The sequence below is a fragment of the Trichomycterus rosablanca genome, chromosome 4 (genome assembly GCF_030014385.1).
Source record: "Trichomycterus rosablanca isolate fTriRos1 chromosome 4, fTriRos1.hap1, whole genome shotgun sequence".
Classification (NCBI taxonomy): domain Eukaryota; kingdom Metazoa; phylum Chordata; class Actinopteri; order Siluriformes; family Trichomycteridae; genus Trichomycterus; species Trichomycterus rosablanca.
This window is the reverse complement of record NC_085991.1, coordinates 55,428,587-55,443,213: the sequence shown is the minus strand read 5'-3', so window position 1 is coordinate 55,443,213 and position 14,627 is coordinate 55,428,587. Positions and strand designations below refer to the sequence as shown.

General features: G+C 40.3%; 1 protein-coding gene across 4 annotated transcripts in view; it reads left to right on the top strand.

Annotated features, from left to right (window-relative positions):
- Positions 1-14,073, top strand: part of serbp1b (SERPINE1 mRNA binding protein 1b) — a 17,463-nt gene extending 3,390 nt beyond the window's left edge. Inside the window, exons 2-8 of one of the 4 annotated variants that reach the window (XM_062994585.1) lie at positions 1,605-1,773; positions 1,844-1,990; positions 2,484-2,636; positions 2,751-2,934; positions 10,359-10,415; positions 12,510-12,695; positions 12,789-14,073. In XM_062994585.1, coding sequence (XP_062850655.1) covers positions 1,605-1,773; positions 1,844-1,990; positions 2,484-2,636; positions 2,751-2,934; positions 10,359-10,415; positions 12,510-12,695; positions 12,789-12,848 — 956 coding nt within the window. In that variant the 3' untranslated portion in view covers positions 12,849-14,073. The remainder of the gene's footprint in view (positions 1-1,604; positions 1,774-1,843; positions 1,991-2,483; positions 2,637-2,750; positions 2,935-10,358; positions 10,416-12,509; positions 12,696-12,788) is intronic. The other 3 variants (XM_062994586.1, XM_062994588.1, XM_062994587.1) reach the window with 3 other exon arrangements.
- Positions 14,074-14,627: the final 554 nt, after the last annotated feature.

The following is a 14,627-nucleotide window of genomic DNA, read 5'->3' as shown; positions in this document are numbered from 1 at the left end:
TTCCCCCACGAGTCCGTCGCGTATCCCGCCAACTGCGTTCCGTCGGGGCATGTGGGTTCCCCCGAACCCGAACTTCTCCATGAGAAGATGGTGTCAATAGCATTCAGAGACCATTTAACCAATTCTATAATTGATTACTTAATGGATCTGGATTTTAGAGCTATATATAAACAAGCTTTATCGTTAGGCTATGATTCGGTATATTATTGCTTTATAATGACGAAGATGAGGCGGCTTTAAGACCAATGAAATGCGTGTTTAATGTTAAATACAGAACAGAGCAGGGATGCGCGTCTTTACTCTATTAAATAAGGTTTAAATTTAGCTTCTAGCCTAGGATAGATATACACCGTGAAACGAAAATAAAGAGTTTAGGCTAAAAACACACATCTAATCAAAATAAAGAATAAAGTCTGTAAGAGTTTAAACCTGCGTTATCATGCGCGCTAGAAGAACCAACATGTTCACCTGCTGTGGTTTAGAGAGGATCTGAGTGGGGTAGAGATGTTCCCGGCGGCACTAACAGTCTCTCTGATGGTGCTCGTTACACTAATAGACTTTACACAGCAGAGCAAATCTAGCCCGGTTATTAATGCGCCACTATTAACCATCTATTGAGTAGCTATAATTAACATAACAATATAAACGACATTTTAAGTTATTATTCGTTTCAATACATTTTTATTCAACAAAAAAATACATTTAAATCATTCCAGCAAACCAGAAAGAGAATATTTGCAGGCTGCAATGCCATATTAACCCTCATTAAGTGTTTTAGTACGCCGAGGCTGTTTGAATATGGTCTAAATTACAAGTATTTATTGAGTGTGAACTTAATTTAATCATTAATAAACTTGCCTGTAATTCCTGTTGCGATTGTTTCCATTTTAAAACAGTTGTTGGGGAAAATGTCGCTCTTAGCTCATTTTCATTATGAATTTATTTAACATTTATTACGCCCGAATGTAAGCGTATAAAACAAGATGGACCCTGCAACAATAAAAAAAAAATAAAAAAAGAGAAGGAAGAAAGAAAAGACGTGAATATCGCGGTGATGCGGTTGCTTGGCACGCCCTGCGGTTGGCTGGTCTATACCGCGATATTTCAAAATTGTGGTTAGCGCGACAGCCCTAATTCTCATTACAACTCATTATTATCAACATTAATTATATCATGAATATTGGTAAAATAAAATTGTATTAATGTTGTTAATATCATTATTATTATATCTTTATTGTTAATATTTCATTATTATATGTAGTTTTATTTTTATTATGGATTTCTATGAATTGTTGCTATTGTTACATTTTTATTGTTAATTTATTATTGTTTTAATTAACCTTCTTATAAATTAATTTTGTATTGTTCTTTTTTATTACTGTAGTTAATATGATTGTGATTATTATTATTAATATTGTGGTTAACTGTTTTTAACATGATAATTATGATGATGGTTTTATCATTAATATTATTAATATTTGGATTAATGAGATAATAACGATCTCGGTGTGAGGAGAACCGAACTCGGAATCAGACGCCAGCAATCGTTTACTCGGTGTGTGTGATGATTACCTGACAAGCATGTCACTTCCTGTTCGTCCCAGGTGTGAGGAGGCCAGGTAGGAAGCCGCAGGAGCAGCAGGGTCAGTCCACTCCCCACCAGCAGGGGGAGAGGAGAGCGGAGAGACCAGACAGGCGGGTCCACCGAGAGCGCCGCTTCGACAGGACGTCCGAGGAGAAGCACGAGGGAGGCGGCGACGCCCCCGCCGACAGGTCGGTGGGTCGCCGGCACGGCTAGCACGTCACACGCACGCCGCGATGTTTACGGTGTCTCTCTCCTCAGGCCGGCAGGAGACAGGCCACCCAGGGGTCGTGGTGGAGGTCGCGGGGGGCGCGGAGGGCGTGGCCGGGGCACGGGCCGCGGAGATGGGTTCGACTCCAGGGGGAAGCGGGAATTCGATCGACGCGGCGGCGGCGGCGGCGACAAACCGTACGTGTGGTTTCATTCTCACTTAACACCTCACTTTAACATCTGACCAAAAGTATGTGGACACCAGAGCAAAAGACCTTCCCTAAACTGTTGCGATCTTATACACCTGTTAGTGTGTGGGTGTGGCGTCCACATACTTTCGTCCATATAGCGTGATCATCTCGACACGGAGAGTCCCGGAGCGTCCGGAGGAGCACACTACACTCTCTGTATTCCTCCACCACCTGTCCTGTTGTAGCTGCAAGGTAACGCGTTCGGATCTCTCTATACAGACAGACGCATTTCCCATCGTCCTACACCCCTGAGAGGTGGGCGTGTCTAAATTCTTAGCTCCCCTAGAAGGTGCGGGAGGAAACGGCGCCCCCTGCCGTTCACGTGGTGGAGGAACACGGAGAGAGTAGCGCGTCCCTCCGCGTACACCGCCGGCTGGTGTAGGGAGCCGGGTATATCCGGATGGGGCGCGGCGCTGACGGTCTGTGTCCGCTCGCTCCAGCAGCAGCCAGAGGCCGGAGGAGAAGCGCGGCGGAGGGGGCGCGCCGCACGGCCGGACCCACGCCAGGGAGGAACCCGAGCAGCACCAGCCGGCCCCGCCCGAGGCGCCCGCGGAGGGGGAGGAGCCTGCGGCACCCGCCGACTCGGAGAACAAGTGAGTGACCGATCACGATAGACCCTCAGTGAGTCGTCCCCCCCCCCCCCCCCGGCGCGTGCTCTCGGCTGATCGCCGTGTGTGTGTGTGTGTGTGTGTGTGTGTGTGTGTCAGGGAGAACGAGGTGGAGGAGGTGAAGGACGAAGGACCGAAGGAGATGACCCTGGACGAGTGGAAGGCCATGCAGGACAAGGAACGGGCCAAGGTGGAGTTCAACATCCGCAAGCCCAACGAGGGAGAGGACTCCCAGTGGAAGAAGGGATACGTCCTGCACAAGTCCAAGAGCAAAGAGGCCGACGTGAGTGCCGCACGCAGACCAGTATAGCGTACCAGCATCATACCATACTTATATCATATCACACCTGTATTATACCACACTTATATCATATCACACCTGTATTATACCACACTTATATCATATCACACCTGTATTATACCACACTTATATCATATCACACCTGTATTATACCACACTTATATCATATCACACCTGTATTATACCACACTTATATCATATCACACCTGTATTATACCACACTTATATCATATCACACCTGTATTATACCACACTTATATCATATCACACCTGTATTATACCACACTTATATCATATCACACCTGTATTATACCACACTTATATCATATCACACCTGTATTATACCACACTTATATCATATCACACCTGTATTATACCACACTTATATCATATCACACCTGTATTATACCACACTTATATCATATCACACCTGTATTATACCACACTTATATCATATCACACCTGTATTATACCACACTTATATCATATCACACCTGTATTATACCACACTTATATCATATCACACCTGTATTATACCACACTTATATCATATCACACCTGTATTATACCACACTTATATCATATCACACCTGTATTATACCACACTTATATCATATCACACCTGTATTATACCACACTTATATCATATCACACCTGTATTATACCACACTTATATCATATCACACCTGTATTATACCACACTTATATCATATCACACCTGTATTATACCACACTTATATCATATCACACCTGTATTATACCACACTTATATCATATCACACCTGTATTATACCACACTTATATCATATCACACCTGTATTATACCATACTTATATCATATCACACCTGTATTATACCATACTTATATCATATCACACCTGTATTATACCATACTTATATCATATCACACCTGTATTATACCACACTTATATCATATCACACCTGTATTATACCACACTTATATCATATCACACCTGTATTATACCACACTTATATCATATCACACCTGTATTATACCACACTTATATCATATCACACCTGTATTATACCATACTTATATCATATCACACCTGTATTATACCACACTTATATCATATCACACCTGTATTATACCACACTTATATCATATCACACCTGTATTATACCACACTTATATCATATCACACCTGTATTATACCACACTTATATCATATCACACCTGTATTATACCATACTTATATCATATCACACCTGTATTATACCACACTTATATCATATCACACCTGTATTATACCACACTTATATCATATCACACCTGTATTATACCACACTTATATCATATCACACCTGTATTATACCACACTTATATCATATCACACCTGTATTATACCACACTTATATCATATCACACCTGTATTATACCACACTTATATCATATCACACCTGTATTATACCACACTTATATCATATCACACCTGTATTATACCACACTTATATCATATCACACCTGTATTATACCATACTTATATCATATCACACCTGTATTATACCATACTTATATCATATCACACCTGTATTATACCATACTTATATCATATCACACCTGTATTATACCACACTTATATCATATCACACCTGTATTATACCACACTTATATCATATCACACCTGTATTATACCACACTTATATCATATCACACCTGTATTATACCATACTTATATCATATCACACCTGTATTATACCATACTTATATCATATCACACCTGTATTATACCACACTTATATCATATCACACCTGTATTATACCACACTTATATCATATCACACCTGTATTATACCATACTTATATCATATCACACCTGTATTATACCACACTTATATCATATCACACCTGTATTATACCACACTTATATCATATCACACCTGTATTATACCACACTTATATCATATCACACCTGTATTATACCACACTTATATCATATCACACCTGTATTATACCACACTTATATCATATCACACCTGTATTATACCATACTTATATCATATCACACCTGTATTATACCACACTTATATCATATCACACCTGTATTATACCACACTTATATCATATCACACCTGTATTATACCACACTTATATCATATCACACCTGTATTATACCACACTTATATCATATCACACCTGTATTATACCACACTTATATCATATCACACCTGTATTATACCATACTTATATCATATCACACCTGTATTATACCACACTTATATCATATCACACCTGTATTATACCACACTTATATCATATCACACCTGTATTATACCACACTTATATCATATCACACCTGTATTATACCACACTTATATCATATCACACCTGTATTATACCACACTTATATCATATCACACCTGTATTATACCACACTTATATCATATCACACCTGTATTATACCACACTTATATCATATCACACCTGTATTATACCACACTTATATCATATCACACCTGTATTATACCACACTTATATCATATCACACCTGTATTATACCACACTTATATCATATCACACCTGTATTATACCACACTTATATCATATCACACCTGTATTATACCACACTTATATCATATCACACCTGTATTATACCACACTTATATCATATCACACCTGTATTATACCACACTTATATCATATCACACCTGTATTATACCATACTTATATCATATCACACCTGTATTATACCATACTTATATCATATCACACCTGTATTATACCATACTTATATCATATCACACCTGTATTATACCACACTTATATCATATCACACCTGTATTATACCACACTTATATCATATCACACCTGTATTATACCACACTTATATCATATCACACCTGTATTATACCATACTTATATCATATCACACCTGTATTATACCATACTTATATCATATCACACCTGTATTATACCACACTTATATCATATCACACCTGTATTATACCACACTTATATCATATCACACCTGTATTATACCATACTTATATCATATCACACCTGTATTATACCACACTTATATCATATCACACCTGTATTATACCACACTTATATCATATCACACCTGTATTATACCACACTTATATCATATCACACCTGTATTATACCACACTTATATCATATCACACCTGTATTATACCACACTTATATCATATCACACCTGTATTATACCATACTTATATCATATCACACCTGTATTATACCACACTTATATCATATCACACCTGTATTATACCACACTTATATCATATCACACCTGTATTATACCACACTTATATCATATCACACCTGTATTATACCACACTTATATCATATCACACCTGTATTATACCACACTTATATCATATCACACCTGTATTATACCATACTTATATCATATCACACCTGTATTATACCACACTTATATCATATCACACCTGTATTATACCACACTTATATCATATCACACCTGTATTATACCACACTTATATCATATCACACCTGTATTATACCACACTTATATCATATCACACCTGTATTATACCACACTTATATCATATCACACCTGTATTATACCACACTTATATCATATCACACCTGTATTATACCACACTTATATCATATCACACCTGTATTATACCACACTTATATCATATCACACCTGTATTATACCACACTTATATCATATCACACCTGTATTATACCACACTTATATCATATCACACCTGTATTATACCACACTTATATCATATCACACCTGTATTATACCACACTTATATCATATCACACCTGTATTATACCACACTTATATCATATCACACCTGTATTATACCACACTTATATCATATCACACCTGTATTATACCACACTTATATCATATCACACCTGTATTATACCACACTTATATCATATCACACCTGTATTATACCACACTTATATCATATCACACCTGTATTATACCACACTTATATCATATCACACCTGTATTATACCACACTTATATCATATCACACCTGTATTATACCACACTTATATCATATCACACCTGTATTATACCACACTTATATCATATCACACCTGTATTATACCACACTTATATCATATCACACCTGTATTATACCACACTTATATCATATCACACCTGTATTATACCACACTTATATCATATCACACCTGTATTATACCACACTTATATCATATCACACCTGTATTATACCACACTTATATCATATCACACCTGTATTATACCACACTTATATCATATCACACCTGTATTATACCACACTTATATCATATCACACCTGTATTATACCACACTTATATCATATCACACCTGTATTATACCACACTTATATCATATCACACCTGTATTATACCACACTTATATCATATCACACCTGTATTATACCACACTTATATCATATCACACCTGTATTATACCACACTTATATCATATCACACCTGTATTATACCACACTTATATCATATCACACCTGTATTATACCACACTTATATCATATCACACCTGTATTATACCACACTTATATCATATCACACCTGTATTATACCACACTTATATCATATCACACCTGTATTATACCACACTTATATCATATCACACCTGTATTATACCACACTTATATCATATCACACCTGTATTATACCACACTTATATCATATCACACCTGTATTATACCACACTTATATCATATCACACCTGTATTATACCACACTTATATCATATCACACCTGTATTATACCACACTTATATCATATCACACCTGTATTATACCACACTTATATCATATCACACCTGTATTATACCACACTTATATCATATCACACCTGTATTATACCACACTTATATCATATCACACCTGTATTATACCACACTTATATCATATCACACCTGTATTATACCACACTTATATCATATCACACCTGTATTATACCACACTTATATCATATCACACCTGTATTATACCACACTTATATCATATCACACCTGTATTATACCACACTTATATCATAACACACCTATAACTAAGACCCATTTAAGGTTTGTATTTAGCGATTTAAGGTTTTTCATTCATGTAGAGTATAAAACACGAGGCGTCCTGGTGTAACCGAGCGTCTGTAGAGCTGCTGAATCTACAAAGACAGAAATAACCTGAACACAGATGAACTCTGGGGAGCAGAAAACTTTACGGCTTTGTTCTTATGAGGTGCAGCACAGAGACGATCACGTGTGTAGAGAAACACACTTTTATATTGATTGTAGGATCCACAAAGGGACAAAATGGGGCCGCTCAGGTGAACAACGATCGGTTGTAACCGGTGCGACCGCTGCCCCCTGCTGGCCGACCGATGGCGCCTGCACAGGGCTGAGGAATAACGCCGATGGGGGCGTGGCCCTCCGTACACAGTGCCCGTCTCGTGCGGGTGAAAAATGCAGTCTGTACTGACTGTACGTGCCGGAGGGGGCGTGTGTCGGTCGAGAGGCGTCCTCAGTCAGCGGTGAAGGGTCGAATCAGTATAGAGGAGCAGTCAGGGGAACTGGACACGACTAGATTAAGGGGGGAAATTGGGGGGGAATATAAATAGCAAACAAGCAGAAAATAAAAAACGGGGCGTATTTTAATTTTCCTAAATCAACATTTTCTATCAGTTCAACCGGAAATAAACACACAAGCGTGTTCACGCGCTGACATATATTATTTACTTCATATATAGAGAGTGTAAATCAAGCATGAATGTTATAAACAGTAATAATAACGTAACGCCGCGTCCCCTGTTGTTCTGACTTCTGTGTTTGTATATGATATTTGCCCTATCTGCAAATAACAAACAATATGGGGAAGTGATTTCAGTACTGGACGCTGTACACCGCCGTGGTCGTGTTAGTTTATACTGGACGATCGTCTGATTTATTTATTTATCTTGTATTATAGTATTTCTGGTTCTCGGCCAGTAAACATCCAAACATGAATAAAATTGCATGAACTGATTCTGCAGTAAACGAGGAGCAACAACAAGCACAGATATTTCAATAAATTATTTAGTTAATGTTTAGTTAAAGCTGTTTCTATAAAGTGCATGAAGCAGAACGCTGATTAAAAAGCATTAATGTTTGGACTTTGAATTATTTTACATCACCGTCGTCACAACATTAACATTTACGTTAATATTATTATTACCGTATAGAACTCAGTTCTGTAATACAGGTATAACTAATCGTACACGTCACTTTTTGAAATATATTTAATTGTTGTTGCTCCTTGTTAGTTTGTGCAATTTTATTAATGTTTGGTTGTTTATTGGCCGAGAACAAGAAATTCCATAATACAAGATAAATAAATAAATGAGTCTTTGGACGTCGGGCGATCATCCAGTATAAACTAACACGACCACGCCTGTGTACAGCGTCCAGTACTGAAATCACTTCCCCATATTGTTTACATTTTTGCAGATAGAGCAAATATCTATACAGCACGTCACATATACAAACACACGAGTCAGAACAACAGGAGACGCGTCGTTACCTTATTATTACTGTTTCAACACTCGTGTTTGATTTACACGGTTTATATATGAAGTAAATCATATATGTCAGCGCGTGAATGCGCTTGTGTGTTTATTTACGGTTAAACTGCTAAAAAAATTTTGATTTAGGAAAATTAAAATACGAGCCGTTTTTCATTTTCTGCTGGTTTGTTTTTTGATTTAAAACAAATTACGCCCCAATTTCCCGTTTTTCAACTTTGGGATTTGAAGTGAAAAACGAATGACCACAGGTACACGGACCCAAATGCCTCAATACGTGTCTTACACTAGCGATACTACAGCAGTTCAGTTAGTAATCTGCAGAGTAAAGCAGCTAAAAACACGACTCGGGGAACTGAGTCTGGAAAAACTACCAACCAAAACACGGAGGAGAATTTCGGTATGTGAGACGGAACGTGAAGTCTCGCACCGCCGCTGGATGTTCTGGGTTTACGTTCAACTGTTAAGGAGTCGAGGTATAATCCTGATCAGGGTGTGTCTCTCCGTGCACAAAGGTGATCCGCATATGAACTCATCTGGTGCAGGTGAAAAGAGGCTACTGCACACGTGTCGGGGGGGGGGGGGGGGGGTGTTAGTCTTGCTCTCCTCAATCAGAGTATGGTTCAGTGCGGCTGTTACTGCAGTTAGAAGCGAACGGTTTCCTTTATAAAACTGATTTATTACGCCTTTATAAGGAGTGTCCCAATACTTTAGTCTATATTGTGTATCTTCAGTATATATGCAGTGGAAGCGCTCACGGTGGTAGAGCAAGAAAAACCAAGCCGTGTTCTACAGTGGGGTTTGCATATGAAGCATTAGCATGTTCTTCACTCTGTGTGTGTGTGTGTGTTGGGTTCTGCAGAGGCCGCCTGGAACTCTGATTGAAGCCGGAGAGACGAACGCCGACATGCTGCACAAGGTAACAGGAACCGTTCCATCACACACATACTCAGTCACACTGAGGTCAGAAACGTTCCCATCACACGCCACACTGGGGTCATACAGTTCCTACTGGACGCTACCTGGGGTCATAATATCTATATACGGCACTTTACTGGGTCGTTTAGTTTACATTTGGCACTACTTAGGATTATGTAGTTCATATTTTTACACTACACAGGGTCGTAAAGTTCCAGTTTGACACTATACGTTGTTGTACATTTTCAGTTTAACACTACACTTGATTGTAAAGTTGCATATTGACACTACACATGGTTGTAAAGTTCTAATTTGACACTATACTTGTTTGTGAAGTTGCAATTTGACACTACACAGGGTCATAAAGTTCTAATTTGACACTACACAGAGTTGTAAAGTTCCAGTTTGCCAGAACACTTGTTGTAAAGGTCCAATTTGATAGCACACAGGGTTGTAAAGTTACATATTTACACTACACAGTTTTGTAAAATTCCAGACTGACACTATACATGGTCGTAAAGTTCCAGTTTGATACTACACAGGGGTGTAAAGTTCCAGTTTGACACTACTTAGTGTTGTAAAGCTTGATATTGACACTACTCACTGGTTGTAAAGTTCAGTTGGACAGTATAGTTCCAGTTTGATACTACACTCTGGCGGTAAAGTTCCAGTTTGACTACACAGGGTTGTAAAGTTCTAGTTTTACACTACAGAGGGTCGAAAAGTTCCAGTTTGCTACTATACTATGGTTGTAAAGTTCCAGTTTCACACTACACAGTCGTAAAGTTCCAGTTTTACACTACAGAGTCGTAAAGTTCCAGTTTGATACTACACTTTGGTTTCAAAGTTCTAATTTGACACTACACTTGTTTGTCAAGTTACAGATTGACACTACACAGGGTCGTAAAGTTCCAGTGTGCCAGTAAACTTGTTGTAAAGTTCAGATTTGACACTACACAGGGGTGTAAAGTTCCAGTTTGACACTACACAGGGGTGTAAAGTTCCAGTTTGACACTACACAGGGTCGTAAAGTTCCAGTTTGACACTATACGTTGTTGTACATTTTCAGTTTAACACTACACTTGATTGTAAAGTTGCATATTGACACTACACATGGTTGTAAAGTTCTAATTTGACACTATACTTGTTTGTGAAGTTGCAATTTGACACTACACAGGGTCATAAAGTTCTAATTTGACACTACACAGAGTTGTAAAGTTCCAGTTTGCCAGAACACTTGTTGTAAAGGTCCAATTTGATAGCACACAGGGTTGTAAAGTTACATATTTACACTACACAGTTTTGTAAAATTCCAGACTGACACTATACATGGTCGTAAAGTTCCAGTTTGATACTACACAGGGGTGTAAAGTTCCAGTTTGACACTACTTAGTGTTGTAAAGCTTGATATTGACACTACTCACTGGTTGTAAAGTTCAGTTGGACAGTATAGTTCCAGTTTGATACTACACTCTGGCGGTAAAGTTCCAGTTTGACTACACAGGGTTGTAAAGTTCTAGTTTTACACTACAGAGGGTCGAAAAGTTCCAGTTTGCTACTATACTATGGTTGTAAAGTTCCAGTTTCACACTACACAGTCGTAAAGTTCCAGTTTTACACTACAGAGTCGTAAAGTTCCAGTTTGATACTACACTTTGGTTTCAAAGTTCTAATTTGACACTACACTTGTTTGTCAAGTTACAGATTGACACTACACAGGGTCGTAAAGTTCCAGTGTGCCAGTAAACTTGTTGTAAAGTTCAGATTTGACACTACACAGGGGTGTAAAGTTCCAGTTTGACACTACACAGGGGTGTAAAGTTCCAGTTTGACACTACACAGGGGTGTAAAGTTACGATTTGACACTACACAGGGGTGTAAAGTTCCAGTTTGACACTACACAGGGGTGTAAAGTTCTGATTTGACACTACACAGGGGTGTAAAGTTCCAGTTTGACACTACACTGGTGTAAAGTTCCAGTTTGACACTACACAGGGGTGTAAAGTTCCAGTTTGACACTACACAGGGGTGTAAAGTTCCAGTTTGACACTACACAGGGGTGTAAACGAACCCTTTTTCGATCTCTTACCTTCAGGGCACATCTGAAGACGGACTGGGCGACCATCACCTCCGCAAGCCGGCCAACGACATCACCTCCCAGCTGGAGATCAACTTCGGGGATCTGGGGCGTCCCGGGCGCGGCCGGGGCGGCCCTCGGGGAGGCCGAGGAGGCCGAGGGGGCGGAAACCGGGCCGGGCGCGGTGGCGGCAGGTCCGAGAAGGTCCGTAACCGACTGTACATCACACAAACACTTACGAACACGCCGAATGTGATGATCGGGTGACTGATGGTGATTATTTCTGTGTTCCTTCAGGGAGGCGGAGCGTCCGTCCCCAACGTGGACGACCCCGAGGCGTTCCCCGCCCTGGCCTGAAGCGCCGACCACTCCCCCCCCCCCCCCCCCCCCTTCCCCCCTCCTGTACAGAGCCTGCATGCTTACGGATCCTCTGACTGTAGATTCCATTTAAAATAGAGAGAGAGATGAAGAGAGCTGCTGCGAGAGGGACTGGAGGACTGGGATGGAACTCTGGACTGGTCCCGGTCCTGATCCTCAGCTGGGGGTTTTGTATTAGAGCTGGTAGATCCACAGGCCGGGATTCTTCTTCACTTCAGTATTTCCTGCTCTCAGTCCTCTCGCGCCTTCTGTCGCCGGGGCGAACGTACGCGTTTCCGTCCGAAGTGTTCTCTGCAGTTTCGCGTATATTTCGGGGTGGGGGAGGGTGGTAATGGGGGGGGGGGGGGGGGGTGGTAATGGGGTGTAGTGCTAATTTTACTGCTGAGTTTTAATAGAAGCCCCCGAGATCCCTCGCGCTCACAGCTTGTAGCAGAAGAACCGTAAATAAGCGGACGCCTCATATTTTTAACGCGTGTGTCTCGTTTCCGTCGCGATGTTCCCGTTCACGCCCGTCCTCCTCACGCCGCTGGTTTCTATTGTCCAGGCTGGTCCTCGTGAACGTCACCTTTTAGGAAAACTGGGAACACTTTTAGAAGTGTGTGTGTGTGTGCGCGCGCTTACCTGACATGGACTTCGGCATGTGCCCCGATAATCGCAGTTTACGATGTTATTACGATACGGGAAAAAAAAGCACCTCCAGGATGCACTGTGTTGAAATGTCGTAGCTCCTCGTCGAGGCCGACGCGATTATCGGCGCACGCCCGCGTTCTCAGTACAGAAGGTTCTATTGCGTTTATTGTTGTAATTATTATTATTATTATTATTATCATTCATGTTTCCGTAGCGGGTGTTAGCGTTTCTTGCGCTCGGATGAACCATTTGTGATGAACTCTGTAGCTCATGAGCACATTATTCCTGTCTGTTTTATTTTTCTAGTCCCTACAGCAGCACTACTCCAACATGCTCCATCCGGGACGGGGGGGGGGGTGTATATATAAATATATAAGTATATGAGTGTACGGTGGGGTTCTTCTGAATTTGGGATGGACGTTAAACTGAAATACACTAGCACACAGCGGGCGGGCGGGGAGATCTCTCATTCTCGGCGGACGGTGGAAGGCTCGGACTCCATTCCTTCGTGTTCCGGAACCTTCTGCATTCATGAATTCCTGTTCAATAAAACTGCTCTGAGGTGTCGATGTCACGCACGGCTTCTGTTTTCTTCTTTCGTTCTTATGTTTACGAATCTTAATCGAAAGCAGAAATTTGATTAAAAAGCCAAGTAGAATGGCTGGAACTACATATGAGGTATGAAGCTGTTCGATGGATGGACCGCGGTGATCCGGCACCTGTAGCATCGTGAACACACATCCGTTCAGGACTGACCTGTAATCCTAATACCAATTAACTCCCATCAAAACACATGATTAAGTGTAATATATATCATATTATATTAGTGTGCATGGACTGCAAGACTAGCCATTAACCCCTTGAACCCCACAGACTTCAAGTAGGTAAATTTTTATGATCAATTTCACTAGGACAGACGATGCTGGATTCATTCAGAGCTCTTTAACATGTATGGAGGAACACACTACACTCTCTGTACTCCTCCACCGCTCCTACTCGGACACGGCCGGTTGCGTTTGTTGAAACATAATCACCCATGCACTAATAATGCGCTGCACTACACCGTTCTATCAGAACCAGCATGAACCTCTTCAGCAGTTTGAGCTACAGCAGACACGTGCATCACTG